The sequence below is a fragment of the Manacus candei genome, unplaced genomic scaffold, assembly GCF_025592945.1.
Source record: "Manacus candei isolate 608988 ecotype Guabito, Panama unplaced genomic scaffold, ASM2559294v1 h1tg000049l, whole genome shotgun sequence".
NCBI classification, from domain to species: Eukaryota; Metazoa; Chordata; class Aves; order Passeriformes; family Pipridae; genus Manacus; species Manacus candei.
This window is the reverse complement of record NW_026138097.1, coordinates 14,351,991-14,379,809: the sequence shown is the minus strand read 5'-3', so window position 1 is coordinate 14,379,809 and position 27,819 is coordinate 14,351,991. Positions and strand designations below refer to the sequence as shown.

Sequence of the window (27,819 nt, the reverse complement as noted above, 5' to 3'; positions counted from 1 at the left end):
ATTGCTTTAAACCACAGAAAAAAAATAATTATATATATAAAATCTTACTTTTTTTGTTTGTTTTTCCCATCCAAAAAAATCTTATAAATTTATATCTAAATCTTGTGTCATTTAGAAATCTTCAAAAATATCTTATTTCATAGATAGAAAAATTAAATACATAAATTATATGTCATGTATATACACTTACATGCACATACACAAATTTTCAGTTGTATGCTAACCACTAAACCTTCCTTGTCATTCATATGTTAACTTCTTGTGTATTTAAAGTGATTTGGAGGGTAATTATATCAACTCAAAGTTGTTGGGTTTTTTTGTTTTTTTTTTTTAAGAGAGGTCAGTGTAGCAACACAGAACGCCAGCAAATACAGCAAGAATAGCCCTACACTTCTAATGCTGCCCTGCTTAGTGCACAGGATACACAAAAGGCACAGTACCCTATGGAGAAAATCTTGTTCCCAGAACACAGCAGGAGCAAATGTAAAACTAAGACATTTACAAAAAGCACTATAAAACTGTATGGTTTGGCAATCCCATCCATCAACAGACACAGAACCATGAGTAATTCCTCTGTCCCTACATGGCATCAGTATCTTAATATTATTGACCCTAAGTAAAAACATCTGTAGATGTTCTGCTGGCTTCAAAACACATCAGCTCTTGCTTCTACAATATGCTTTAAGAGGCCAGGGAGGGTCAGCTGGTCACGCCAGTGCTGGCGATGCTCCAGCCACACTTGCAGGTGGAGAAGGGGCAGGCACAGAGAAGGACATGGTGGCTCTCAGAACCTGGAGGCTGAGCAGGCTGTTCATGGCTGAGGGTCAGCCACGTGTCATGCTGGAGGTCAAGGGAGCTGCCTGCAGCATACTGAGAGGGGTCATATGGAGCCAGGGAGAAATCACTACATCAGGTAAGGTTGCAATGCAGGATCAGCTTGGGTATATACAAAAATAGGCTCTCTTAGGTTGCCAAGCAATGTACTGAGTTAAGTTTTTAGCCACAAAAGAAAATGCTATAACTTGGTGTTCATTAAAAAAAAAAAAAAAAAAAAAGAAGAATGGAAGAATCAAGACTCAAAAACAACATTTCCCTGGACTGCACTTCTGAAGCATTCCTGCAGCATTCCTTCAGTATTTTCTGACTTGGTTTTGAAAAATTCGACACCAGTGTCTTCATTCCCATTTTCTTTCTTTGTATGCTAGGTGATGATCTGAGAAGCCTCCACATTTGTAAAAATTAACATTGTTCTGCATCAAGAAAATTATAGAGACTGTGCAATCATGATAAACATCCCAGAGTCATGCACATGTGCTAGTTAGGTAACACATTCTCCTCTTCTGAAACAGATGCTCCTATCTCCAAGATCCTGGCACATTGCTACAAATCAGTTTCTATTCTACTCAGACCTTGCCTATTTCTTTTGCCTTTTTTTTGGTTTTTTGAAAATGTACACATTTACATCAGTAAAATTACCACTGGTTCACAGCAAAACTGCTTTCCAGATTTCTCTACCAGTAGAATTTTATCACATAGATGCCCAAGTAGCAACTGAATCGGTCAGAAGGCCAGTGTAGATGCCAGTGACAATGAAGTATATGGAAATTTTGCCCGAGCCAGGACTGATGAGAAATAAGGACAAGATTCCAGTGCTAAGGACTGAATACAAGAAGCACAGGGTCAACCACCTTTGAACTTTTGTTCTTGAGCTTCCATAACTCAATTTGGCTCTAGCTGTCCTAAAGAGAAGTAACAGAAGGTGAATGAATGGCACTAGCTAATTCATAGACCTGAAACATCTGAGATGTTAAAGCATTCTTCTCGAGGAGAGAAGTTGTTTGGAACTTTGTACTTACTTAGTTTCGCATGATGGAAATAATTTCACTTAATTTGGTTAGAGTTGCATTGACACAGGGGTTCATTAGGACACCCATTTGCTTGCAATTCAATTTAAAATTAAATACACTTTGTTGTTGATTTTATTACTTTTAAACTACTGTATCTATTGCCTTTATTAGCTGCTAATATACAATTATGAAGGTAAACAGTTTTCATTACTGAACATCAAACATTTAAATAACCGCATTTGATCTCTTTTAAAGTTGCACCATTTTTCTCCTTTCTTTCCTTTTGCTGGGTATTAGATTGAAGAAAATAATTTATTCAGCGAAGTTAGACCCCTTTTGTGCTCACTAGCCTGCTCATCAGCTGTCACAGCAGAACATAGCTTCCTTTGCTCTATTCATGAGGGTTATTTATTTCCTCCATTCATTTCTTTACAGGTAATTTGATGCATGTATTTATCTGAAGGTCATATATAGCTTGATCACAAAAACTTTGCTCCAGTTCCTATTTCCTTCACTCTCTGAAGGGTAATTCAGTGGCAAAGATTAAAAATGCTGGGAGAAGACATTTGGTCACCTTTTGAAGTGCACTGTATGTAGCACTTAAAAATTACAGCCCAAGCTGAGTATCCAAAAATGGAGGTAACCCAAAACAGAGACCTCTTTCAAATGCACAGGCTTAATTTTTCTAGGCCTGAGGTCTTTCATTTGGGAGAAGTTCTAGTCATTAATATCTGTGAAGCACTGAAAGATCTTTAGAAGGAAAGTACATTAGATGGAAGTACAAAGTGGCTCTTATCTGACGTACCTTTGAAGCAGTTCCTGAATCCTGGCTCTCCACTTTTGTTTCTTGCGGTGAGAAACTTCCTTGTGGTGCTTTGAGTCCCACATGTCAAGAAGAAAAATTAAAAAAAAAAAAAAAAAAAAAACAGGAAAAACAAAAAACAAAAACAAAAAAACAAAACAAAAAAAAAACCAGAGTTTGTTTCCAAATGTATAGAAAAAACATGGAAATAAAAGCCATAAATGTGAAATTTTCCAAAGCTTTGCCTCAGGTCTTCTGGTTGAAGGTTTTCGGAAGCAATGAGGAATTCTAGCCACTGTAACTTTATTTCATTATTTTTTTCATAACTTTTTTCCATATTTACTGCATTATTTCCAAGAGATACTGAGCTCTCACCTTATTTTAAAAACTTTTCTCATACAATGTATATTTGTACATGGTAGTGTTCTACAGTCCTTATTTTTACAACACCTAACCACACAGTCATACATAAGCATACATAATGTTTATGCATGTGCGAGTGTGTCTGTACAGACGCACCAAAATACAACACACAAAGCAGGTTTAGGCACAGACCATAGAGGCCTCAACTTGCCTTGTTTTAAATTCACTCAAAATCTTGATGCCTTGTCTCACCAGGTTTGTTTTGAAATGCTCGGTAAGAGGGACTGACATTTTTGGAGGTTGCAATCTGTAGGAGGCTAACTCATGTATGCAGTCCACTGCCTCAACAGTTCTGAGCTCTCTAGCATGAAGCTGAAGGGCCTGAAGTTATTTTACCCTTGCACATCAAGCTCAAAAAGTCATTCTATCAAGAAGCTAGCATCCACACCTATTAAACTATGTTCTCTGTGAAAAAACTCAAAACGATAACCATACTGTGGGCTGCCCACTCATGAAAACAAAATTCTTCTCCTTGATCTGAACAGTACAGAGATCTTGCTGAATATTCAAGAACATTTCTCATGTCTGGATCTTCTGTTAGTGTCCCTGAGATTGACATAAAACATAGATACAAACTACCAATACATAAGAAGGCTTCCCATTGTATACCCTATACAGTCATTTAAACAGTGTAAAATTATGCTCCACTTCTACTCTCACTGTGCCTCAAAGGTAAAAAATCATTTTGGTAGGGAGACAGTGTAATAGTCAATGGAGAAGAATTCCCTATCAGAGACTCCATTTTTGACAGTTAAAGTCTCTCCTTTCTTCCAAATCCCTAAATTTTTTGACAAATTTGTGTCAGTTTTAAGGAAACTTGAGAATCTCTGCTGAAGACTAAGGCAAAGCATCCCACTTATTTCCAAAATTAAAATTGTCAGTGTAAAGACAGACAAAAACAACAAAAGCTTGTGCATGTAACTTTTAATGTAACCCTTTTAATTTAATCCTGTATAATTAAAGCAGAAACATCATGGTTGCCTTAGACAACAGTGGGATTTGTTGGTAGTCCCAGCAGAGATCCTCTGAGATGGATGCAATAAATCCTCCAGGTCAGGCATCACACATACATGATTAAAAATGTGATGCAACCAAACTAGCTCAAAGCAAGACCTTCCACCTCTCCGCATGGCAGTTGTGTCATGGACAATGTTTCCTTCACCACTGCTCCTCTGCTAGTGGGAACCAAGCCCTCCTGCTCCTGGACAACAGTTGGCTGAAATTCACTAGAAGTCTCTGGAGCAGGGAGCAGGACTCAATCTTCTCCCATCCCTGCAAATGCTGACCCTGATTTTCTTTCCCCAACCTGGTAAATGACCTCCTATGCTACTTTCTCAGGAAGGACTGGGAATTGGCTCTGCTCTGGAGCTCCGCTCCAGCAGAGTTGGTAGCTGCATGGTTAGAGCCATAAGACCCACCTTGTGACACTTCCCACAGTCCAGTGGAGGCTGCAGTCACCAGGAAACAGGTCAAGAGCAAGGACAGATTATTCCTATGCTCTCTCAGGTGTAGGGAACTCATCCTGGTGGCAGCAAAGACCAAGCAGCAAAGGCCACCATTTTCATCACCCCTGTGAGATGTAGGCACCAGGCTGTCATGGCTGGGACATTTGGTCTGACACCCAGCAACAGAGCTCAAAATCTCTGAGAAGGTTTAATGACAAAAACTATTGATGGAAAGATTCCATGTGTTTCCAGAGTTTGCTGGTAGATGGAAAGGGGTTTCAAGTTTTGGGCTGAGGCAGTTAAAGCTAAATTTCAGAAAGTGGGAGGAGGCCTTGGTTCACATTTTTTCTCCCGGATGCAACTCTTGGTGATGACTGTGAAAGCAATTTTTGAAGTGGCCACTTAATTAAGAAATAAGATTAAATAGAAAATTCACTTCATGTAAAATATCAAGTAGCCATAATATTGCAACAACATTCAGACATTACCAGTCCAGGCTTACACTGAGAGAGTAGTAGAGAAGTTTTTTTTAAAGAAAACTGGATTTTATTACCAGACTCCCACAGCTGTCCAATCCCCTTGTTTATCTTCCTAATCTTAATTAAATAATGAATATTCAAAAGAAAATATGAATCTGTATTAACTGAACTGTTTTCTGTCTCTGCCTCTGAAGTGGCAATGAGGGTATGATTTAAAACTATTTCTTCTGGATCTTAGTAAAATATTTGTCACAGTGTGTCATGATAATTTTTAAAAAGCTCTATCATCTACCTAATAAATTTTTTAAGTTTATTCAAATCTTATTGAACAGGAAAAGTGCAATGAGTCATGGTTAATATTTCTTTACCTATACCAAGAAAAAAAATTTATCAAAAATTCAGTGCTTAGGGTCCTATTCAGAAAACCTCTATGAGTCTGTAATACATCTTCTACATGATTAAAAAAACAGGAAACTTGCTTTTAAATGAATTATTCACCACCTTGAATAAATTTCCATCTTTCCTATTTGCAAAACCCCAAAGTCAGTTATGTAAATTTTAACCTACACTAATTACCTCAGGGGTGTGCAAGCTAAAGGAAAGTAGATGCAGTAGAAAAAAAAAAAATCCCAGACATTTCCATCACCAGGAAGCAATTTAATAGAGGAAAAAATGTGTAAGCTTTCTAAAACAGAGCAGCCCATATAATTTTACTTTTTTTAAAATGCATAATAGTCATTGCTGCAATATCCCTTGAATCAGAGATTTACTGGAATAAACCAAGTGCTTTTTCTCAATGGTATATACCATCGCACACATGGCAGAGTGCTTGTTTCTCATCATGACACTGGCATTGTCTAGACTGTAACAACAACCCATTGTTGACAATGGGCGTTCCCAACAAGAAGGCATGAAATGTGGTTTAGCTTCAAGTCTGTATAGACATTGAGGGCCCCTCCAGAAAATAATTGGCTAAAATCTTCGAACCACTGGATATCCTTCAGAGCTCATCTGGGACGTACTGGAAAAAGCAAGGCGTTGTTTGAAGGCAGAAGGGCTTAATCACAGCACCAATTCCTATTCTCCATCCTGATACCAGCCCCTGCTTTAGCTGTGAGCCAGCTCCTTCACACATCTTTCTCAGTTTCTTCATCTGCTCTCTTGAGGTCTAATTACACAAATGGCCTATCTACTGATTTCAAAGAGCATGATCAAGACCACTACTTGAAAAAGGTCTTTCAGTCTGGGCTCAGTCTAGGCACACAGTGGTGTGTATTGTTTCTACAGAGACAAGAACCTGACTCAATCCCATTAATCAGTGCTGACTTGCTGTTTTCAGTGTGAAACTACTTCACAAATGGCAGAACTAGGTTGTAGAGTACTTTTCAATTTGGAAAAAAAAATTAAACAAAACCCCACCCAAACACATCCTTTCCTCTTAAAAGAAAGACCACAAAATTCACCAAAGCTTTGAAGCAAAATCTAATTGGTTTTCTATTGTTTAGCAAAAATGGAGCATTTAGGGAAAATATTTGCACACACACATGCACACACGCACCCCTTTCTTGTCAGTCCTAGCACTGTTATTACAACCTTCTGGTGAGGTACTTGCCCCACTGCAATTTGAAACAGCCAGTGGAGCACTGGCCCTGATGAAATCCCACTCCCTGCAAGGAGTGCTGTGGGGATCCACCTTCCCGCAAGTCCTGCTCACCAGGTCAGGGCATAGCAGAGGCAGCACAGAAACACCACCAGTGGGATCTCCAGTAACCTTCCACTGTCCAGAGGGATCTCACATGCGGAGGATCCTGGTGCTTCCCCTTCATTCCACTCCTTGAGATACCACACTGGTACATCACAGTGCAGGTAGTGTTGTCTTTTTAGCCGTAAAAAGATGCCCAGATAAAAGCTGTTACCTAGAATTTTCATCTCTGCATCCTAGAATATTTTTCAGTGATGGAAATGCTGTCCACTCCATTTTTACAGATGGGATAAGCAAGAGCTTACTAAGCAAAGTGTCAGCAGAACTAGAAACAAACCCATGTCTCTAGTCCCACTGGTGCCACCTACTTCTCCTTCACAGTCTGGTTGCTGCATGGAGATTCACTCCTAGCGACTTCAATATCTAATGCACTGTATACCACAAAATAAATAAAAATGAAGAACCATTTCAGATGAGAAAAAAAAAATATTGCAAGAAAAGCTAACGTTCTTTTCAGGTAAAGTGAAATTTTGAGAGACTTATCCTCTTCTTGTTAACTATAGGGAGATCACCGGGAAAGGGGGCAATGAGTGGTAAATGGAATGAGTACCCTTCATTGAAAATAATGAGTCAATAGCTGCATAGGCCTGCTCTGAAAATTGCACTACCCATTTCCTGTTGGAATTTGTGTGACCTTGTCATGGAGATGGCCACAAACCCAAAAGTAAACTTGTGCTAAAGCCTGGACATATGGTAGTATTATTGATGTGCACTCTGCCAAAAAATGTGCCATAAACTTTCAAACATGTTCTTTAAAAAGAAAGAAAAATCAACACAGTAAACCCCCCATGACTTTTGTTCCAAATAGAAAATTAATTTACTCTTCATAAGAACAAAATTAAAAACTTAGACAATCGAGCATTTTACAACAGAACTCAAACCCACTTTTAAATTTGATACTGCAGAACACAAAATGAGATTTACTTTAGTCATGCTACAGCCTTATTATACTGAGTAATACAGATAGATTTAGTGACAACATTATAGGCTGATCATTTTGATAAATTCGTAAAGCACTGTTCTATCTCTAACAATGCAGTGAAGACTGAGATAGCAATCAGTACAGGACGGCAATATTCTGCTACCAAGGTGGATGCTTTTGTAAGACATATATATCAAAGACACTAATTTTGAACAGATATGGAAGCTAGATCCAGCTAAAGTAGGCGTGATAAACAAGGACCTGAATTTCCCCAAAACTCAGAGGTGCTTTCATTCCGAATTTTGATCCAAGACGATAGTACTAACAAATTAAAAGAATTTTAATCACTTTGCTTAAGATGCATTGAGAAAACTCTGAAGGGATGTCTGCTGCAGAGCTACCCAACTTCTGAAAAACAAAGAGTTTGCATCCCCAGACTCAAAACAGAGAACTCATTCTTCTCATTTCTCTCATGCTGTTCACAGAGGCATCACCTGTAGTTTCTTCAGAACCACTAGGTTCTGATGCTTCTTATTCCACAGTTGAGAAGGTGTAGCTTCAAGGTCATAAAGCTTTGATGTCCTCATCTAAATCTAAAGAGTGGTTTTAGTGTATGCAAAGCCATTTATCAGGATGTCTGACAACCATAGCCAAGAACTGAAAATATGCAACCCTGAAATTGCATTTGCCATTGAGAAAGAGACTTTAAGCAGAAGTGTATTAGCCTGTCAAAGTTCCACAAGTTCAGATGTCTCCAGATTAGCCTAGAAATCACCAGTTACTAAGAAGCTCCATGTAATCTTAGCCTAAATAGTAAGACATAATGGAATAGGCTAACAAGATATAACAAAAGATACCAACCACATTTTATTAGGGAACCCATTCTGTCCAGTATAAACTCATGTAGCACAAGTAATGTCAGTGAAAACCAAAGTGAACTATGCCAATCTATAGATCTAAAATGAATAGTTTACATTAACAATGAAAAAGTGTTCATAAGCCATGTAATGAATTTCAGCATTTTACAATCTTTTTCTACTTTCTGCATACTGACAACAAATCAGGACACAAACAACTGAAGGGAAACTGAAAGGAAATACTGATTAGAAATACTGAGACTTTTTTGTGGTTTTCTCCCATTCTTCCTTAATTTAAAAATGTTTGTCAATTTCAGCACAGAATGTTTTTATTATTTTCAAAGTCCCCCACGAAACTTTACTCCTTTAATCCTCTTACCCTTCCCCAAAGTAGGTGTCCAATTTTAGGTCTGTTTTGAAGACAGGGAAAACTTGAGTCATAACAACTAATTTTCTTGTTACAGCCCCCCCAAAAAACTCATGTCCAGGTCTGAGGTTACAGTCTATTTCATCTTCCTGAGTCCGTATTATTTTTCCTTACTGTCAATAAACCAGTGCCTCACAAATTTGTCTCTATTATAATTGTAATCAAAAAGCACAGACCATAACTTTATCCAATAACTTCCATTTGTACTGGCTCTCAAATCTTCTGTTTCAAGCATGCAGATGCATTTGAACACTTTATAATTAAAAGAGACATTCACTTACAATTAGTATATGAAAATTAATTACAGAGAGGAAAAAACCACTTTAAGTACAGTTTACTGTATGATTGTCTTAAATACAACAGTGGCAATGATAAGTTGCCATGTCTAATGATTTTTCTTTGTAGAGAACAGATTTCCTCCTGCTAACCCACATTCTATTCCATCTCTCTCCTGAAAGGCATAGGTGGAAATTGTTTCACATATTCAGTTGAAATCCTTTTCTGATTTGAATGCTGGTATGAGCAATTGTATAATAACATCATACTATGGGAACAAATTAGCTTTAGTATATGTTCTCATCATAACCACTTAGTCCTCAAAGCTGCATCTTGTCTAAGGATCTGGCACAGTAATGAGTAAAAACAACAGTGCTAACAGGTTGCTGGCAGGCTGAATAACAGTGACGATTTTCCACCTTTGTACTAAATAAATAAGCATGCTTGTAAAGCAACTGGCCTCTCTTTCCCAGTATTTCTACATCTCTCAACTTACAGATAACCTGGTTATGTTTCCCACTAACAAACTAATTGGACAACTCCAAAGCCCTTAAAAAGTCGTATTACACATGGAAAGCCCAATGTACCTCAAGAGCAGGAAGTTAGACTAGACAGCCTCCAGAGGTCTGGTTCTTCCCCACCTGAATGAATCTGTTCTATGAAGTAAAGGTAAAAAGTGCCATAGAGCTTAGGTTCCATTCAACAAATTCAGCTCTACTATAAGACTACAGAAGCAAAATGTTCGAGCATTTAGAGTAATTCCTTTATCTGCAGCTCAAAATCTGTGTAGTCTTTCAATGCTGCTAAAGAGTCTCCTTTCATAAAAGCTAACAAACATTAGTCTTAGCTACAGCTGTGACTACAGTTTGGCTCCAAATGTATTAAAAATACAAATAAATCAACCCTGGGGACATAAAATAATTCTAGAGAACATATGAGCAACTAAAAATTTGTTTTCCTTGTATTTATTCTTTGCATGTTTGTGCCTCTATTCATCAGTAATAGTCACTCTTTCCTTACAATCCTCATCTGAGTTCTGCTTCTTTTAACAGGTGGTCAGTACTTGATGAAGTCACTTAAACTTCATCAGGACTTGGCAATCACTGATTCTCTTTGAAGAATCTTTGCAATTGCTTCTGTTTATTGAACCATAGAAATGGACTTCCTTACTAGAGTTTATATTAGGATAATGAGCCAGAGAGCTGACCAGTCAGATTACTTTAAGCAGCAGCAAATGCAGTATCATCATTTACAGTAGCTGTAGGATTCATTGTTCCAGCTCAATAGAATATCCAGAATTACTTCAGTTGCTTAATTGCCCCTCTGATCTTAAAGTGTGAAAGAACACAATAAAAACTAAGTTAACTCATTTTCGGCGAAAAACATAAGAAATATAGAAGATTTTCATTACTTCCCTTTAAATATTTACTTAACGAAAAATCCACATGACCCCTCAACAAAGCAATCAGAAAAAATTACGATTTAAAGGAGCAGCTATATCAATATTATGGGTATTGTGGCAGCAAAGTGACAGACTATTTACAGACATATAAAACAACTTTTCCAGAGTTCTGCTTATGGTGACAATAATTTCCATGCTCCCCATGGAAAAAAAATTCTTTAAAAAAAAAGTAAAATGTATATCTGAGTGTCCAGAAACAATGAGGCAGGAACCTTAGAAATTTTGAGGGTTCCCAGGATCCTACTGAGGAAGCAGGAGCAAGCCCAATAGAATAAAGATATTTAGAAATCTCCAGTTGCCAGCCTACAGAGTTGAGAAGTCTGCTAGCTACATATATTGGCATCTTCATCGGGCTTTGGGTCTGCTGGATGGTTGCTGACACACATCTGAGGGCCATGGGCACTCACTGAGCAGAACATCAGAAGTCCAGGGGACAGAAGCCCAATATCCCAACCTTCAGGAAGTTCACCTTGTGCTTTTTCCCCTAAAACATAGGTTTCAATAAAATGGATTTTTTCACCAGTCCAAGAGCAGTCTGCCTGGTAGAACTATAACGAATTTGATGAGCTTAGGCTAATTACAGATTTCAAAAGAAAATTAGGTGCTAAAGAAGATACACATAATTCCTACCATATCACACAAATTAAATGGAAACCATTACACTAACTGATTGTAGAGATGCTTTGACACTCAAATAATGAGTGTAGCATATAGTAGTTTATTTAAAATGAAGTCACCCACTTTTAAGACATGAAACATTGCCAGCTTCTGTTCTAGACCTATAATTCTCAGGGAAAAAAACAAGCAAGCAAACAAACAAAAAACCAACAAGAACAAAAAAACTCTAACTCATTAACATATGACATTCATTTAAAATATTGGCAAATATGACATTCATTTAAAATATTGGCAAATATCAAAAAGTAGACAGGTTTTGGCTGAGGAAAAGTCACCTTCAACAGTCACCTTCAACTCTGCATTACTATTAGGTGCATATATTCTTACAATGATTATCCTCATGAAGAACAATCAGAATGGATTGTACAGTGCTTATCAGACTAAAGCTTTGATGAGGGGAGGTCTGCAGATGCCATCAGGATATAAACAATCTTTAAGATCCCTTCCAACCCAAACCATTCTCTGATATGATTGTATGACAGTATTATCCAATGGGGTATAACATGAAAGTAAATGTGCATTGGTGTTTTTTATCACTGAGGTCTGATCCCACTGATTAAATTTGTGATTGGAGAGCAAATTTATCATCTAATATAGTACCAAATTTTACCCATGTGCTATCCACCATTAACCAAGGGAAAACTGATCACTCCATCATCATATAAATTGATCTCTGTGACTTGGCAAGGAGTCAGAGCACTGATGATAATGACCCTGTAAGAGTATTAGGTCTAACACCCTGAGGCATTAACCTTTGTTTAACCAAAAGGTAAATCTTTTGATGAAAGACAACATTTTATTACTATCCACCTGCAACAAATAGCTCATTTCTTACTACTATAACTCAACTGCTGGTACTGAAGAGTAAAATCTGCACTTTACTTTCAGAGGCTCTTGAGTAATTCTCATTGGGGTCATGGATCAAAACTGATTTTATAGTTGTGATGATCAAGTTCTGTAAGGTGCTATGCCTTGCACAGAGGGCTAAATGCAGCATCTGAAACCTGTAGAGAGCAATGCGGTCTGTGAATAAATTACCCTTAGTAAAGAATACTGACCAAGTTGCAGGAAGATGGTGGCCAAACAGGAAAGATGTTCTTGGTTCTTGGGCAGTACTGATTCTTTCAGTCACCCAACTATTAATTTTTTTCAGAAAAAACCTACATAAAACTGAGTAGTCACTTTTATTGTCTCAGTTCAGAAACAGCTGAAAATCCTAGAGTTGGTATTTTTCCATTGCATTTAAATTAATGTATAGCAAAATTATGTTGCCAAAAGCCCATCAAGTGCAGTCTCACCCCAATCAAAAGTGTTTGCTTCATCCTCATCAGTCTCATGTTTTGAGAGCACCTCATCTTTAAACAAACATGTTAAGTCAGCATTATGTCTTTGCATATTTCTCTGCTCTGTGTGATCAAGTTCTGCCCATAAGCGTGTGTCCCCTCATTGTCTCATAACAGATGGCTTTCTGTGGCACTCTGCATACCCAGGCTTGGTTGTACCTGCTCAGTTTCTACCACAACACAGTCCCAAAGTTCTGATTTTCCTGCAACAGAGTTTATTTTTCATTATTGAAAGCAAATGTCATTACGACCTTTGAAATTCTTAGATCTACATGGCAGGCCACAAAAAGCAGCACTACTTTCCAAATTTAATACTTCTTAATGTGTTTGTTAACAGAACATGGACATCTGCTTAATGTTTTCTTTACAAGAATCTATCAGGTCTCCCCTTAAGTATTTCTTGCCAACCCCAACTATCAGCTTTTACATTTACAAAACAGGACATAAAGTTAAAACAATACAGCTTGAAGTTCCAGAGCCAAAATCTAGAGTAACTCCTTTTTTCAAAAAAAAATACTATTTTGAAAAATGCATCTGCTCTTTCAAAAACTTTGAATAGTGGTAATCTCATGCACCAAGCTGCTGTTGAAACAAAAGCTACCCATTTTTGTAATGCTACAAAACAGAGAAGAAAAACAATGAACTAAGGGATACATAGTTGATGCATAGCTACCCTCTTCATGCCAATGCTGCCAGCAAAGCTCTGGTGTAAATCAGATGCCTCATTGGAGAGAATTTTTGGCAGCCTAAAAACAAACAGCAGCAGTCCAATGTATTTCTGAACCTCACTTACAAAACCAGTCTCACGTACTATAAACTCTCGCTTGTTATTTTTAACCTTTGGGCTCCCATGTTTTGTTTTCATTTTGTCAAAGCAAAGGAATATGAGAGAGATGTCTATTAGACTCCTCTCAGCCCAAGGGTTAATTACTCAGTTTTGTAGACATTTGAAAATATTATGCTACCTCTAATGGCAAAATTGATAGAAGCTTGTTTCAGGCTCACTTTATGTCATTATGGCAGATTAAATTAACTAATCATAAATTATGCTGGCTAAAGTACATCTGCTACTCACTAAACCTGCAGAGAGAAGTGAAGGGGTTTTTTTCTACTGAATAAGAAGTAAATGCCATGCAGAAAATTAAAGACTTTTACAAACCAATAAACATATGTTCAAGCAACAAAAGCTGGAAGCAACCCAAAGATGTCAGGAACAGATTCTGAAGACCAATGGCAGCAGCCTAACACTGAACCTGTGTCTGCTGTGGAAAGGCACCGACACTGCAATGCTGCAGGGGTATATCCACAGATCAAAGAGTAGAGATGTCCATTAAAGAATAAAGATCAACTAAACAAGAATTAGCATGCTCACATTACTGCTAGATGTCTTTGAATACCAATGACATGATGTGCATTTTTGCAGCCTCTACTTCCCATGTCACCTCTTCCATTTTCTGTTCAGAGGGGCTGAATGTATCATTTCTGTAAGCTTGCAAGGAAAGGACAGATGTAAAGATCACGGATCTACAAGAGAATACAGATTTTTCAGTGGTCCTCTTCTTACTCTCTGAAGTGCAGGATGCAGATGTGACAACTGATACAATATCAGTGTGACTAAATTCCTTAGCAGGGTATGAACAACTGAAGTTAGAGATGTGTGAGAAGCATGGAGAGAAAGAACAGGTATTCAAGACCTCTTCCTTGCAGTATAGAGTCCCTCTCTGAATGCTCATGGTAGACCAGCTCAATTAATCACATTAAATTAGGATTTTCTTTGTTTTGTAATAATATAAGGAAGAAAAGTAGTATTATATTGTATTACATGTGAATTCATATATGCAGTTGTCAGCTAAAAAGCAGGATGTTGTTTTGTGATGATCAGATATATTGTTTCTGTCTAGTAAACAAACTTCACTGAACACCTCCAAAAAGAGTCCAGGTAAGATGATCAGCCTCACAGTGACCATGTCTAGAGGGAGTGTAAACAAAATACTGTGTTCCTTTAGATGTCACAAAGGCTCATGAAGCTATGGGGGCATCTGAATAGCCCAAGCATAGTTATATGCATAGTTATCTCGACATACTATAACCTTCTGGAAAGGTGCAGCACTCTCTGTTCCCCTATTCCTGGATTTATACTCCATCAGTCCTTTGAGGCAGATGAGGCTCTTAGTACCATCTGAGTCCTTTTCCCTCATGTTTCCCTCCCATTTCATATTCTCTGAACAATATTACCCATACCACCTTCCATTCATGATACATACAGCTATAAAAACTCTGAAGGAATGAAATATAGCTTCAGGATTTAGAGGAAAGCAGTAAGGAAGAGAATTCTGTCTCTCACCAACATGCAAAGGAAATGATAAGGTTTAGTCCTGCAGTGAAAAAAAAAATCTAAAAATTTTTCTGAAAATAAAAAAAGCTTAGATCACCATCAGTCACTGGATAACCTATTTTAAGCCCATCAGAGCCAGTATGCTGTTCTCATGTTGCTAATTAAAAATGATAGATTCATCAATTAATCTCTCTTCCTGTCTTCTAGTCTTAGTATGAGATTTTTCAAAGGGACAAATGGTAGTTAGGTGCCCACAAGTATCATTTCAGCCCTGAAAACTTGTGCCTTTGTCAACATGTTCCCAACCCTGCCTCTTTACACTATGAAATTACAAAAAGAAAACCTTAGAAAGCTTTGCCACCCTGAAAAACATTACAAATTTATAATTAGGGAATAGTCTTATCAACTGTACAATGAACATTGCTACATGAATCCTCCATGTGCTCCAATTTGAACTTGCTCACTGATAGATGAATAACCCTCTGTTAAATTTGGCAGAGAGAGATGTCCTAAGCTTAGTCTCTTGATTGAAACTCAATTGCGATATTGCTCCAGAGCAGTCAGAGATATTCCACTATTTAGGAAAGAAGCAACTAAGGCAATCTGTTTTAATTCACATTAAAATGGAGACAAAGATAAAGGTCCTGTTGCTAGCTTAGCAAAGTGCCAGTCACATAAAGCATGCCAATGAAAGTGGTTATCTTTTCCTCTTTCAATATATGTATCACCAGGCAGAGAAATAGAATTGGGGTGTACAAGGTTAACAAGCCAGCATCATGTTATGAAGCAAGCGATAAAATTGTCTTACAGTTCTTAACTCTGACCTGTTCCAGTGAAAAGCTGCCAAGCAGAATTATGTCATCTTGAACATCTCTCTCAAACTGTTCAATATACGAAGGAATCTCTTCATCTTCAAGCTCCCTGTGAAGGTCACATGCCTTACTGGAGCTGACAGGCATCACGGATTCTGGAAAATCTTCACTGACGACATGGGCTGCTTGAAACAAAAGTGGAAGATTATTTCTTAGCAAATGGGAGTTTATTCACTGGTTAGTACCTTCTCAGTTAATATGTTTGGCCCACCAACATTTTAAGACAACAGTTCATGCCATAAAATGAACAGTAATAAATAACATCAGTAAAACAATTGGTGAGTGCCAAGTGCCAGTACCAGAAAAACTGTCCTCGAGTGCAACATCTGCATTCAGGTACAAATTTAGCATGTGCAGCTTGTTTCTTAAACACTTTTTAAAAGGCATGCTCTACATTTCTATGGGCACTTTGCTTCCCTGTAAATCTTAAAGGGACTGGGATCTGGAACAACCTTGGCTTTCAGGAGTAATAACTGCAATTGAGGTTTTTGGGAGTCTTAGGTGAAGCCATACCAAGCATTTCATCATCCTCTTAACTCCCCACAAATGATTGGATTACTTCCCTAGGTGTGCACATGCAACGCCTGCCTAATTAATTGGGTCCAGTTCTGCTCTCACCCACATCATTACCCTGATTTCACTGTGATGACAAATGCAGAACCAAAGGGTACATGCCACACATAAATAAAAATAAAACCCATTCATAAATTCACCTTTAAAGAGAAACTTTGTCCTTTTTTCAGTTTAATTGATCATGCTACATTAAAAAAAATAGATCTTCTCATTGATATCTGCTACAGTAGTAATACTAGTTTGGGTCATAAATAATAACAACAACTATTTTTGCTCATTTCTCCATGTTAGAATCACTAAAAAAATGACAGATACCAGATTGTCCATGTCTGACTTTCTTGCATCATATTTCTATGTGTAAGCTTTTATAGTTCTCTGTGTCTATCTCTTTGAGAAACTGCCATATCTAGTTATTTACTTCTCTTTGTCCATCCTATGACATGAAAGCAGTTAAAAGAGGATTTTTTTCCTCGCTCCCCTTTGAAGTCTTTCATTCTCTAATGAAGACCAGAAAAGGAAAGATAAAACTAAGGCTATTAACATTTTCAGATTTACTCACTACTCGTTGTTTAATGATTTTAATTGTTGAACCTCCCGAGTACTTAAATCACCTCGGTGCCACCAACACACAGGAAGTAGGGTGGGTTTTTTATTTAATTACAACAGGATACAATTCAAAATCATGTTGGGGGAAGTGTACAGTAGATATAAACAACCTAAACCATTACCTTAGGGTACACATCTCTTCATGTAGAATTTTACAAGCCTAATGAAAAGTGATTTGACCTACACTATTAACTGCAAAAACAAAACAATATTTACTTTTAAATTTACTGTAACATTAAGGGTTTGGCCAGAGAGAGAAAACCCAGGAAGCACTGGAAAAAGAAGATGAAGCATGTCTTGTTCCCCTCAATGCTGTGTTGTGCACAACAGGCCATACGCTCAGCTGGTATAAATCAGCTGCTTTACTGCTTTCACAGGAGCGGTGCAAGTTTACGTCCTGGGAAGTCAGTAGAATCCTATCTCAGGATTCTCTGGGTGTAGAGAGATAGTCCTTATATATCAAAACAAAATAAAACCACTTGGTTCAGAAAGACAACCATGAAACAATTCATCAAAATATCTTTTTTTTTTCGTTTTTTTTGTGTTTCTTATTTTGTGAGGAGTCATATTAAACGAACTCAGTTTTGGTAGGAGACACTGGGCTCATTAGCACAAGTTTTGTGGAAAAAGAGCAAAAGAAGAGAAAAAACATTTTAAAAGGCCTTTTCAAGGGAAGCAACTGCTAAAAATACAGAGATAAATTACAATTTAGATTTGAAAAATATTTGATACATATGCTTATTTAAGCATAGTTGGAAAAATTGTTCATTTGCCTGAGTCAGAAACAGTGAGAGAACAGGGTTAGTTCAGCCAGTCTACTCCTTTCACAGTGGCTTTGCAAAGAAACCTCTTGAACTTGGTCATCATTAGGTTGGTCCTTGTTTGAACTGATCCACAGTTTGGAGGCTCAAGTGATGCCCCAGAGCAATTCTTGACTAAAAAACAATCAAGCCCTCCTTGTACAAAAGTAGCCCCATCTACTACTTCATGTACACAGAAAAAAAAAGGTTGGAAATTTATGAGGAAATTCATTAATAGAATGATAAACTAATTAAAAACTTATTGCTTCAAGTTGTTAGCATGGGCATCAAAACTTTTCATTACCTTGGTTGTACTTAGCACCACAAGTCATACTTTCCTTGTAGTTTAAATCACTTCTCCTCCTCAGCACAGGCTGTATCTGCAAATGTTGTGCTGTAACTAAAACAATCTCTCCGGTATTAACTTGGCTGCTTTGTGACTTCATTTGTCCATCAGATAGCAGCACTTTATATACTGAGATGATAATTTAAAGGGTAGGTCAGCAGCAGACTACACTTCAGCATAGGTTTGAATGCATAAAACTGCTATGCACTCCACACGGAAAAAGAATTTTGGCTACCTGGTTCTAAAAAATTGTGTATAAATTGTATCTAAAGAAGTCCATTGTCAAAGGTTCATGCATTGGTTTCAGACAACTAAAATGCTGCAAAACCTGGCACTTCAATTTTGCGGTTCTTGCCAAAGAACAATATAATAGTAATTATTTTTTTATGGTATTTACCTAGCATCATTTAATATGTGCATGGATCACAATCTTACATTGTTTGAGAGATTTTATCACTAGGTAAAAAATATACAGTGTACATTTTTAAAATCAAACCACCTACATTGTCTTTTGAATTGCCTTATAGTATGAACTAACACATACCACAAGAATGACCAACAGGTTATTCATCAACAAAATGCTTTAAATATAAAATTATATAAATTTTGAGCCATGTTCTTTCCTTTCCTTTGGGGATCATCTATTAATTAGGACTGTATGATTATGTGATTTTTCAGCTCAGTGGTCAAACGAAGAAACGAAGCAGTTCTGTAAGAGTGGAACCAAATGAATCCTAGTTTTATACTGATTTTCTGATGTCTAATAAGGCTCAACTCCCATATTAGCTTTTCCCTCAGTGGAGACATTAATAATGCTTGTCTTCTCTGCTCAACTGCCTGCTTCCACAAAACTGGTAGGGAAGTCATACCTGTGAGTCTTACTCTCTGTTAAAATAAAGGTTTGGAAATGAACAAGTTCAAAAATCGGGGAGGAAAACCAGACAGAAATAAATACAGCCTGATACATGCACACAGAGATGGAAACTGCAGAAATCTCACTTCCTCGGGAAAATCTTTCTCTTTTCTGGATTTTATTCACCCAAGCAAAGCAAATTAAAAAATCAGCTAGAACAGTGTGCAACTTCACACCCAGGACTAGCTCTGATAGCCTTTATGGCACTCATAAAAGCACTGAGGCACTGCTTGAGACACATAACACAGTGGTCTGCAGTGTCTCCCCAACTTGCTCCAACTCCCAGGGGACTCTGATGTGCATATGCAGTGTGAGACATGCATGCTAATGCATTTGCTTGCCCCTTCAATTTAGCCACCCAAAAAGCAATGGTCAAGTCTAAGTTAGTTTTCCAAGATCATTCTAGAGCCAAAGGAAAGAGAAGAACAGCTTCCAAGGTGTAATTCTTCTAACCAATGAAGAGCCATCTGTGTGAGGCGAGCTGACTCACTGCCCAGAGGTATTTCTCCCTTCCTCTTTCACCACTTTGGGGGAGCCCCTGTGGGGCTAAACTTTCAGAAAGCTAATGTAGAGGGTACTAGACCCCACCCTGAGGCAGCCTATAAAATGACATCAGGACATTGTCCTTCATCATATGGCATTATTTTGATGATAAACCTACTGATGAATATGAAATGCTATAAACACTTGTAAACAGGGACTAGATAAGTACCACAGATAGACACCCCATGTCAATCTTTCATAGAGAAATAATGTTGGTTTCACCACCAAACATGGTTTTATTTTCATCTGTGTTGCAACCTGCAGCATTGCTATTATCTTTTTCAGTAATGTGGATGTCTACATTAACATATAACAATAGAGAACTTGCTGATAATTTGTTAAAGGTTTTGCTTAAAGTATCTGTGTGAATTTAGTTGTGATGGTCGCACTTTTTTTCCTTGCATTTATGCTGAGGTAAAATGGGTTTCAAAGATGTTACTGATATGACCAGTGCCAGTTCAAGAGATTTTTCAACCCTAGGTGAATGAAAACATTTGCATCTTCTAGAGCAAAGATGCCTATAAACTAAATAGTCATAAAACATTGCAGCTCCTGGAGCTCCAGTGCTGTGGGCAACCACTTACTTGGTCTCTGTTTGACAGAGTAGGCCCTGTGTATTGTTGAAATACAACAGGAAACTTCATACAGATACAAAGAACAGAAAATACTTTTGCACAATAGACCTCTGCTGAAAAAGGAGAGAGGGGATATATAAAAATACAAGGGCAGGTCAGAGTTGGGTCTTGTACAACCAGCCAAAGTAAGGTTGTTGGTTTGAGGTGAAGAAATCTCCTATACTTTATTGCTTTTACTGTAGATGGAACATCAATATGTATTTTCTAACAAAGTCACAGGAAATATTTTCTTACTCATATGATACTGTAAATCCTTATATAGATAACCTTAAACAGTGTGATGTCACCTGTGTATCTGGCAAATGGTCCACCCATTTACCAGCTTAAGAAAGGATTTGGATTTCTAGATTTGACTGCGTAAGCAATAGTATTTCCAGTTTTCTTTCCTAAGTGTGTAATTCAACATGCAGTGAAGTAATCTAGAGAAAGCACGCCACTTAAGTTACACTTTAAACCACATAAACATGACTCAAAACAAAAACATTTGGAGAAAGAGACCTTACAGGCTTGCATTAAAATCAGCATCCCTTTGACTTCTGAGTTCAAGGGGATGGATTACCCACTCTCCTCCCCACATGTAGACTCAGAAGAGTTTTATTTTCCTTTATGCAATTGATTTTGTTATTTACCTTGGAAGTCCAGCATCTTGTTTTCTTCATCTAGAAGCTTCATCAGTTTAGAGTACAGGATTTCTTCATCAGATTTTACAGGATCTTAAAAAAACAACAGTGAAACAGCTATTGTTTCTTCCTGTTGTATTTCAGGAAACATTATTTTAAACTAAAAGTAGGATATAAACATAGGAAGCCATTTGACACTTAAAGATAGTTTAGACAGTGCTCCTTTCGGAGCTCAGAATAAAATTACAGTAACCTCTTCCGTGAAAGACAATTTAAAATAAAAATATAATATATATTTTTAAATGGTGAGCCTAATTATACGTTGATCTGGACTGAAATTGTTTTATTAATTCTGCTAATAGACTAGCTGAAATGATTGTTTATATTCAAATTGTCAGAGAAATTCTGTTTGACTCTCTATGAAAATCAAAATACCCAATTTCTATTCTAATGTGATTTTGGATCTTCATCAGAAATTTTACCTTGCTCTCCATAATACTAACATGTATAATATTAGTATGAGTAATTATAGCACACTATGAATTTTGATTCTGTGGCTGGTCAGTCATTCAAATTGTCAGTAATATGTGCAGATTTTAAAAAGCAGCAAAGGACATGCACACTTACCTTTTTCCATGAGACCTAAAAAAAAAATATCACCTTAAAGGTCTATATTCAAGGGTGAAATGAGCAAGTGGGACTGTCTTCTCTCCAGATCTCCCAGACTGTGACTTCTCTAAGCTGCTGGTGAAGACAGGCAGATAGAAGGCCAAAGAAATGCATACAAGACAGGTGGGTTGAAGTACAGCTACAAGCAACCTTGAGTGGCTTTTTTAAGTGCTTGAAAGAATCTCAAAGAATAAATTTTCTTTACCACAAAATTTCAGAGCCAAGTTTTCTGTTACACTGAGCATTCAAAGAAGGTGGTCGCTTCTGCAAACCTCTTTTGAAAGTACAGAATCTTTTACATTTAACATTGAAATGTCCCCCTGGTGAAGGGGTCAAGCAAATCCGTGGTGAGAAGTTGTTTGTTCTCAGAGCATTATCAACTCAGAAAAATGTCCAGAACAAATATAATTTATCAAAGGTAGAAAAAATAATTGTCAACATCTTTATTTTCACAAAATAACCCATTAAAGAAGAATTAGTGGTTGAAGATTTGCTTTTCACCAGCTATTCTCTTAGGGCATTGGGCCTGACTTTCTTAAGCCCTAAGAAGAGTGTAACTTTAAAATGTGCCCTGATTTCTTCATCTTTTTCTGGTTTTGGCTTTTGCTTGTGGCAAGCTGCTAGCTGGAAAGAGGAGATAAATCTATAAGGTTTCCAGTTAGGGGATGATTATGCAGGACCATGCAGTTCTGACCATCCTTTTATCTCCATCCACTACGCACAAATGTAGTTCAACTTATTTAACACTTCTGCAAGGAAAAGACAGCCAGTGAGCCTGGTTTTTGAGTATCACCAAATCAGACTCATTAAGGTGGGAAGGCACTTCTGGAGTCCATCTAGCCCAGTTGCCCCTGCTCAAACAGAGCCACCTATAGTCAAATTGTCCAGGACCCTGTCCAGGCAGTTTTTGAATATCTCCAAAGTAGAAGACTTGCTCTTGGTAGAAGTGTTGGAAAATATGCCATTATAACTGCTCTACAGAGGTCAACACAACCAAGTACTTGAAGCCAATACTGTTGCTAATAGACTTTTAATAAGCAAGTGTTATATCAACATATGAGTGACATTTTTGCCAGGACAAAAAAGGAGGAACACCAAAGGACAGCTGGTTTACACATGGACCTCAGGTTTAGCATGATATGCAATTGCCTAAAACTGCCTCCCCACTTCAAAACCAAGAACCCAATGGACTTTCTAAGAGCCTTCTTCTGTTCCCAATTTTAAAATAAGTAAATAGATAGAACCCTTATCAGAAAATACAAAATCAGCATTTAAGGTTAAGTGTTTCACTCAGCCTCTTCAACACAGTCAAGGGAACATTTTCTCCCAGTGAGAACTGTCCTTCCCATATATCCCTTATGTTACCACTAGGCACACATGTACAGATACAGAAATTTAATCTACTTCTCTTTTTCTGGTTATGAAGCAGATCTTGACTCACAAAGCCTACTTGCAGGATAAACCAATGCAGGACCAACAGGAAAAAAATCTTTCATTTAAAAACTCTGAGTTAGAAGTTGACTTCCAAGGTATTACACTGCTGTCCTACACAATGAATGTGGAAATTATTGGGATGAGATGTAAACCAATCTTGATAACCTCTGATTTTTTTTCACCAGAACACAGAAATTCAAGTTACTGATACGCATTATAGGCTGGTTTTTTTAAGTTACACAAGTTTTTGTCTCAAAACTTTAAAACCTTCATATGCCCTCAAAGTTTCTCATGAATTTCAGAACTGAACTACTTTGAGACCCTTTGTAGTAAATAACTTTTTATAATCTGACTACATCTGCACAACTAGAGAGTCTCTGCAGTACAAATAAGTGCACACTTTAAAAAAACAAAGGGATAGAAGCGTAACACAGGAGAACTAGATCTTGCATGCTATCAGGTTGTTAGGGCTTAACAACAGGAGCTGGGCCAAAGCACTCAGTGCATAGCTAAGCACTTCATTACCATGATGATGTTCTTACTTAAGTCCATACAAATTCAGGCAGGCCCGTTCCCACCCTTTTTTATCTAAAAGCCATGACAGCAGAGGAGAATTTCCTCTACTAGACAATACCTCCTGGTTAATCTCTCTCACACCTATGCATAACTTCTGTTCTTCCATCTCTGCAGAGTCACACCCTCCCACCTGTCCCTGCCGTCCCCAGACAGCAAAGCTAAACATCTCAGATAAACCAGGGGAAAAAAAAAATAACAAAAAAGCCTCCTCATGCACTTTGGTGCAGTCTGGGGTTTCCTTCTATTAGGCAAACACACATTCAACTCAGAAATAAAATTGCTCTCCAAGGAGGACTTTGGGAGCAGGGTTGCGAAAAAGCTGCAGCTTAGCACTCAGTTCTGGACTAACTTCATTAATTAAAGAGAACATGATGTAGACAATACTCTTGGAACACGCTTCTTTTTGCTACAGTGGCAGAGCGAATACAGCGCAGCCTCATTTTTACCCGCCCATTAACTCACTGTCCTTGATCAAAGACCATGTATACTGCCTATCCTGTTCAGAGCAGTTAAGGCTTAGAATTTAAATTGTAAACCTCAATATTTAAATAGAACTGCATATGTGATCTCTGTCACCTCATTTTCATGAATGGAAAAGAATATTCTGACACCAAAATTACATACTTAATTCTGCCTCACCTTCTTCACTGACCTCCATCCCACACCGCCTTGGGTTTATTTCCTCATCCATCAGCGGGTCAAAGTAATTTCTGCTGTATTCATTTCCTGTGGAAAGCACATGAAGTAAGGGTCAGCGATTATTAGAAGCACATGAACTAAAATGTTAATTTTGAAATCGATACCAGCAAGCAAAGGGGTATTTTTTGCTACTTTACAAGCTTAATTTTTTTAACAAGTCCTCTAAGCCTACTGGTACTGCAATTATCTTCTTGTGAAAGGTCAGAAAAGGTAATTCTGGAAACAAGTGCACTTTATGTTACTTTTGCTCAGGAACTAATGAGAAAAAATTCTCAAATTTAGATGATGGAAAGATAAGAAAAATTTTTTAAAAAATCCAGCACCCCCAACATAAGCCAAATTATTCTTGAAACACATTGTACAAGTGAATTATCCATACTGCAGAGGAATTTGTGTTTCACAGCTGACCCCTCCAGTTTCAACAGTTTTAAATTTCACCACTGAGGTTTCAACGTCTGGTGCATCTTTAATACTGTATTCAACAAGAGAAGTGTTTAATTACAGAGGAGATACTAGGATACTGCCTCATTAATCTGAACTGCAATTATGCTCAGTTGGACTAGGTAACTAATCCAAGATTTTGATGGGGCAAATCAAATCATGTTAGCACTTTCTGTTTTAACAGCTAATTTTATCTGCTCTTTAGAAAATAAACAAGTTTACAAAAAAAGTCATTTGTTAGAATTATCAAGAAATGATGCAGCATCTAGCTGCCTAGAGGAACTCATGATAAAAGCCAGAATTTTCCTTATACAAGGAGGGAGGATGGACTTTTTCCTCAAAGTATGTTCTTTCTTCAGCAAAAAGGCTACACTATTAAAACCATCCACATGTTTACTGCGTTTGCAAACACAGTAAATGATAATTAAACAGAAAAAAAAGATGTAAAATAATTATGTCCATAACAAATTTTTAAATCACTTGAATCAACATTGATCTATACCCTGACAAATACATAAAAGCTAAATGTATGAGGGGGTTAATTCATCCTAGATACCCTATGGTTGTCTACAGTGTATTTGTTTTAGGATCAAAAATAATCCAAGCAGCAGCTCCTTTTCAGAGACTAAATGAAACTTTGATATGAAACTAGGTTTAATTTATATTTCTGCACTGGCACATTTTGACTGTCAGTCTCTGTTCCTTCAATGTAGTAAGTACAAGAACTGAAAATTTGCTTTACCTTGAGGTCTCAATAAAGAAAAAATAAATGAGTTTCATTTTTGTTACTTTATCTGTCAACAACTACTAGGCTGGTATGAATCTTGGCAGTATGTAATCAAAGTCTTATGTACTGCAATAACAGAGCTATTCTACCTTATTCACTGTAATTGTTTTTCTCTAGCACAAAGCATCGTGATCTTATATGAACACCCCTTCATATGCTGGTAAAATATTTCACCTATGTGCTAAAAAAGATAATGATGATGCATTTCTTTATTCAATTACTTCATAGATGTAAATGTAAATTGCTGGAAAGTGTGTTTTACCCATAGAAACAATACTCAGCTCTTGTGCAGTTTTTTTGCACAATCTTACCATTACAACGGCTTTTATTGAATTTTAATATCCCATGTGAGTCTGGTGTGAAATTCTGAGGACTAGACTTTTGGACAACTCCTCTGGACAGAATAATTGGTATTTAGGAGGAAGTGTCATGTTATATTTGAGGCTGCAAGGCATGGAAAACATTATTCAAAACAGAGATATGTTGACAAATACCATTAAATAGCTTGCTCTTTGGTCTTCTTTAAAGAAAAAACAACCTCAACAGTTTGAGGAGTATGAGATATTTTGTCCAGGGCTTTGGCTCTGTCAGAACCACATGCAGTTGAATACAGACAGTTACGCAGAAGTAAAAAGAACCAGTGGGCTTGATTTCTTCAGTGCAACGTACACACCTTAAAACCTACACAAGCAGAATGAGTGGAAAACACAAAAATCACCTCTTCGTAGTGATTTTGTAGATAGCAAGGTATTGTAAATGCAGGACTCCACAGAAGACTTTTAATGAGGCTTTCAGAAGAGATGAAATCACTGCAAACCTTAGGTCACATCTCTGGGGGGGGTGGGGTGCCATTTGTGGTGGTTTTGGTCTTTTTCCCCCTCGGCTCAACTCACACCTTGAAAACCGGTGTGACCAGGAGGTCTGGGCTCTGGGCAGGTCCTAAAATTTGTCAGGGGCAGTGGGAGTTACTTTAGTTTTAAAATACAAAATTATCAATTTTAGTCAACATAACATACTGCCCAAGGCATTTTGCTAATAACATTTTGTGAGCATGTGAACAGATTACTAATCATTTCACATTTGCTTTCGGAAATATTTGAAAGTGTATAACATGTAAATTAACAGTCCACTAAGGAATTCATATTGCTCTACTTTGTGGTATAGACAAGGTAAATGTTAGTACAGAGCTTGCTTGTAGGTATTTTGAACAGCAGCATAAAGCTTGGTGTTTTCAGAGAGCAAGTTACTTTGAATACCTGCTCCTAAAAAGACTTGGCCAACTTTAGAAACTTAGGTCTTTGTTTTGACCCAGAGGTTTCCTCAAACCCATTAATTCAATTTGAAGTCTCATTCATCCCTCAAAGTTGTGTTATTTCATGTGGAAGATGTGATGGATCATTCAGAAAATCAAAATTGACGTACAAAACTACAGATTATCTATAAATTGAAATAAAAATGGAAAGAAGGGTGTTGGTACAACAGTGACCAGGTGGGAATTTATACAGTTTAATTAAAGCAAGAGGAGTTGCTAATAAAATTAGCATAATCCTTGGATGCAGCCCATGGGACTGTATACATATTACTAGGACTGGATGAAACTTAAAAGATGCCTGTTAAACTAAGATGTCTGTAGTCAATTATGCAGTCTATATCCTGAGAATACCACACCAAAAAGGCATGACTAAGCTGCATTTCTACATCATCTTCTACTCCACAAAGAGATCAGGCTGTCTGTATCAATTACACATCAAAGATATAGCATGGCATTTGAATAAAAGGCAACTATTCTATTCATATTGTACTATTGATCTAGTTTTTTAGTTTAATGAAAGAATAGACAAAACTCTATTTCATCTGTTAAGTGTCTCCTGACCTCCTATTAAGGAATTATTAATAGCCAGGTGACTGATTACTAAAAGCTTGAATAAGCAATAATACCAGTGCTTGTTTTCAGAGTGATGCTGGATCTTCAAGATAAAAGAAAAAAATTTTGGCACAAGCCATCTTTCTTTAGAAGACAGTATGCAGATTATGGTCTGTGCAAACTTGCCTTGCTATGTAACAAGTCCCTTTTCAGACAGCAGCGTGGTCAACACATCTACCAGTGACTTGATAGAACCTTACTGGGCATCACTAAGCTGTGATGAGTTGGCCTTGGCTCAATGCCAGGTACCCACCCAGCCACTCTATCACTCCCCTTCCCAGCCGGACAGGGGAGGGAGTAAGATGGAAAACAACTCGTGAGTT

General features: G+C 37.4%; 1 protein-coding gene across 4 annotated transcripts in view; it reads right to left on the bottom strand.

Annotated features, from left to right (window-relative positions):
• LOC127476334 (uncharacterized) overlaps nucleotides 1-27,819 on the bottom strand; it is a 182,343-nt gene that overhangs the window by 119,532 nt on the left and 34,992 nt on the right. For all 4 annotated transcript variants that reach the window (XM_051799163.1, XM_051799164.1, XM_051799165.1 and 1 more), the window contains 4 exons: nucleotides 24,285-24,371; nucleotides 20,976-21,059; nucleotides 15,883-16,052; nucleotides 2,653-2,720 (listed from right to left, as the gene is read on the bottom strand). In XM_051799163.1, coding sequence (XP_051655123.1) covers nucleotides 2,653-2,720; nucleotides 15,883-16,052; nucleotides 20,976-21,059; nucleotides 24,285-24,371 — 409 coding nt within the window. The remainder of the gene's footprint in view (nucleotides 1-2,652; nucleotides 2,721-15,882; nucleotides 16,053-20,975; nucleotides 21,060-24,284; nucleotides 24,372-27,819) is intronic.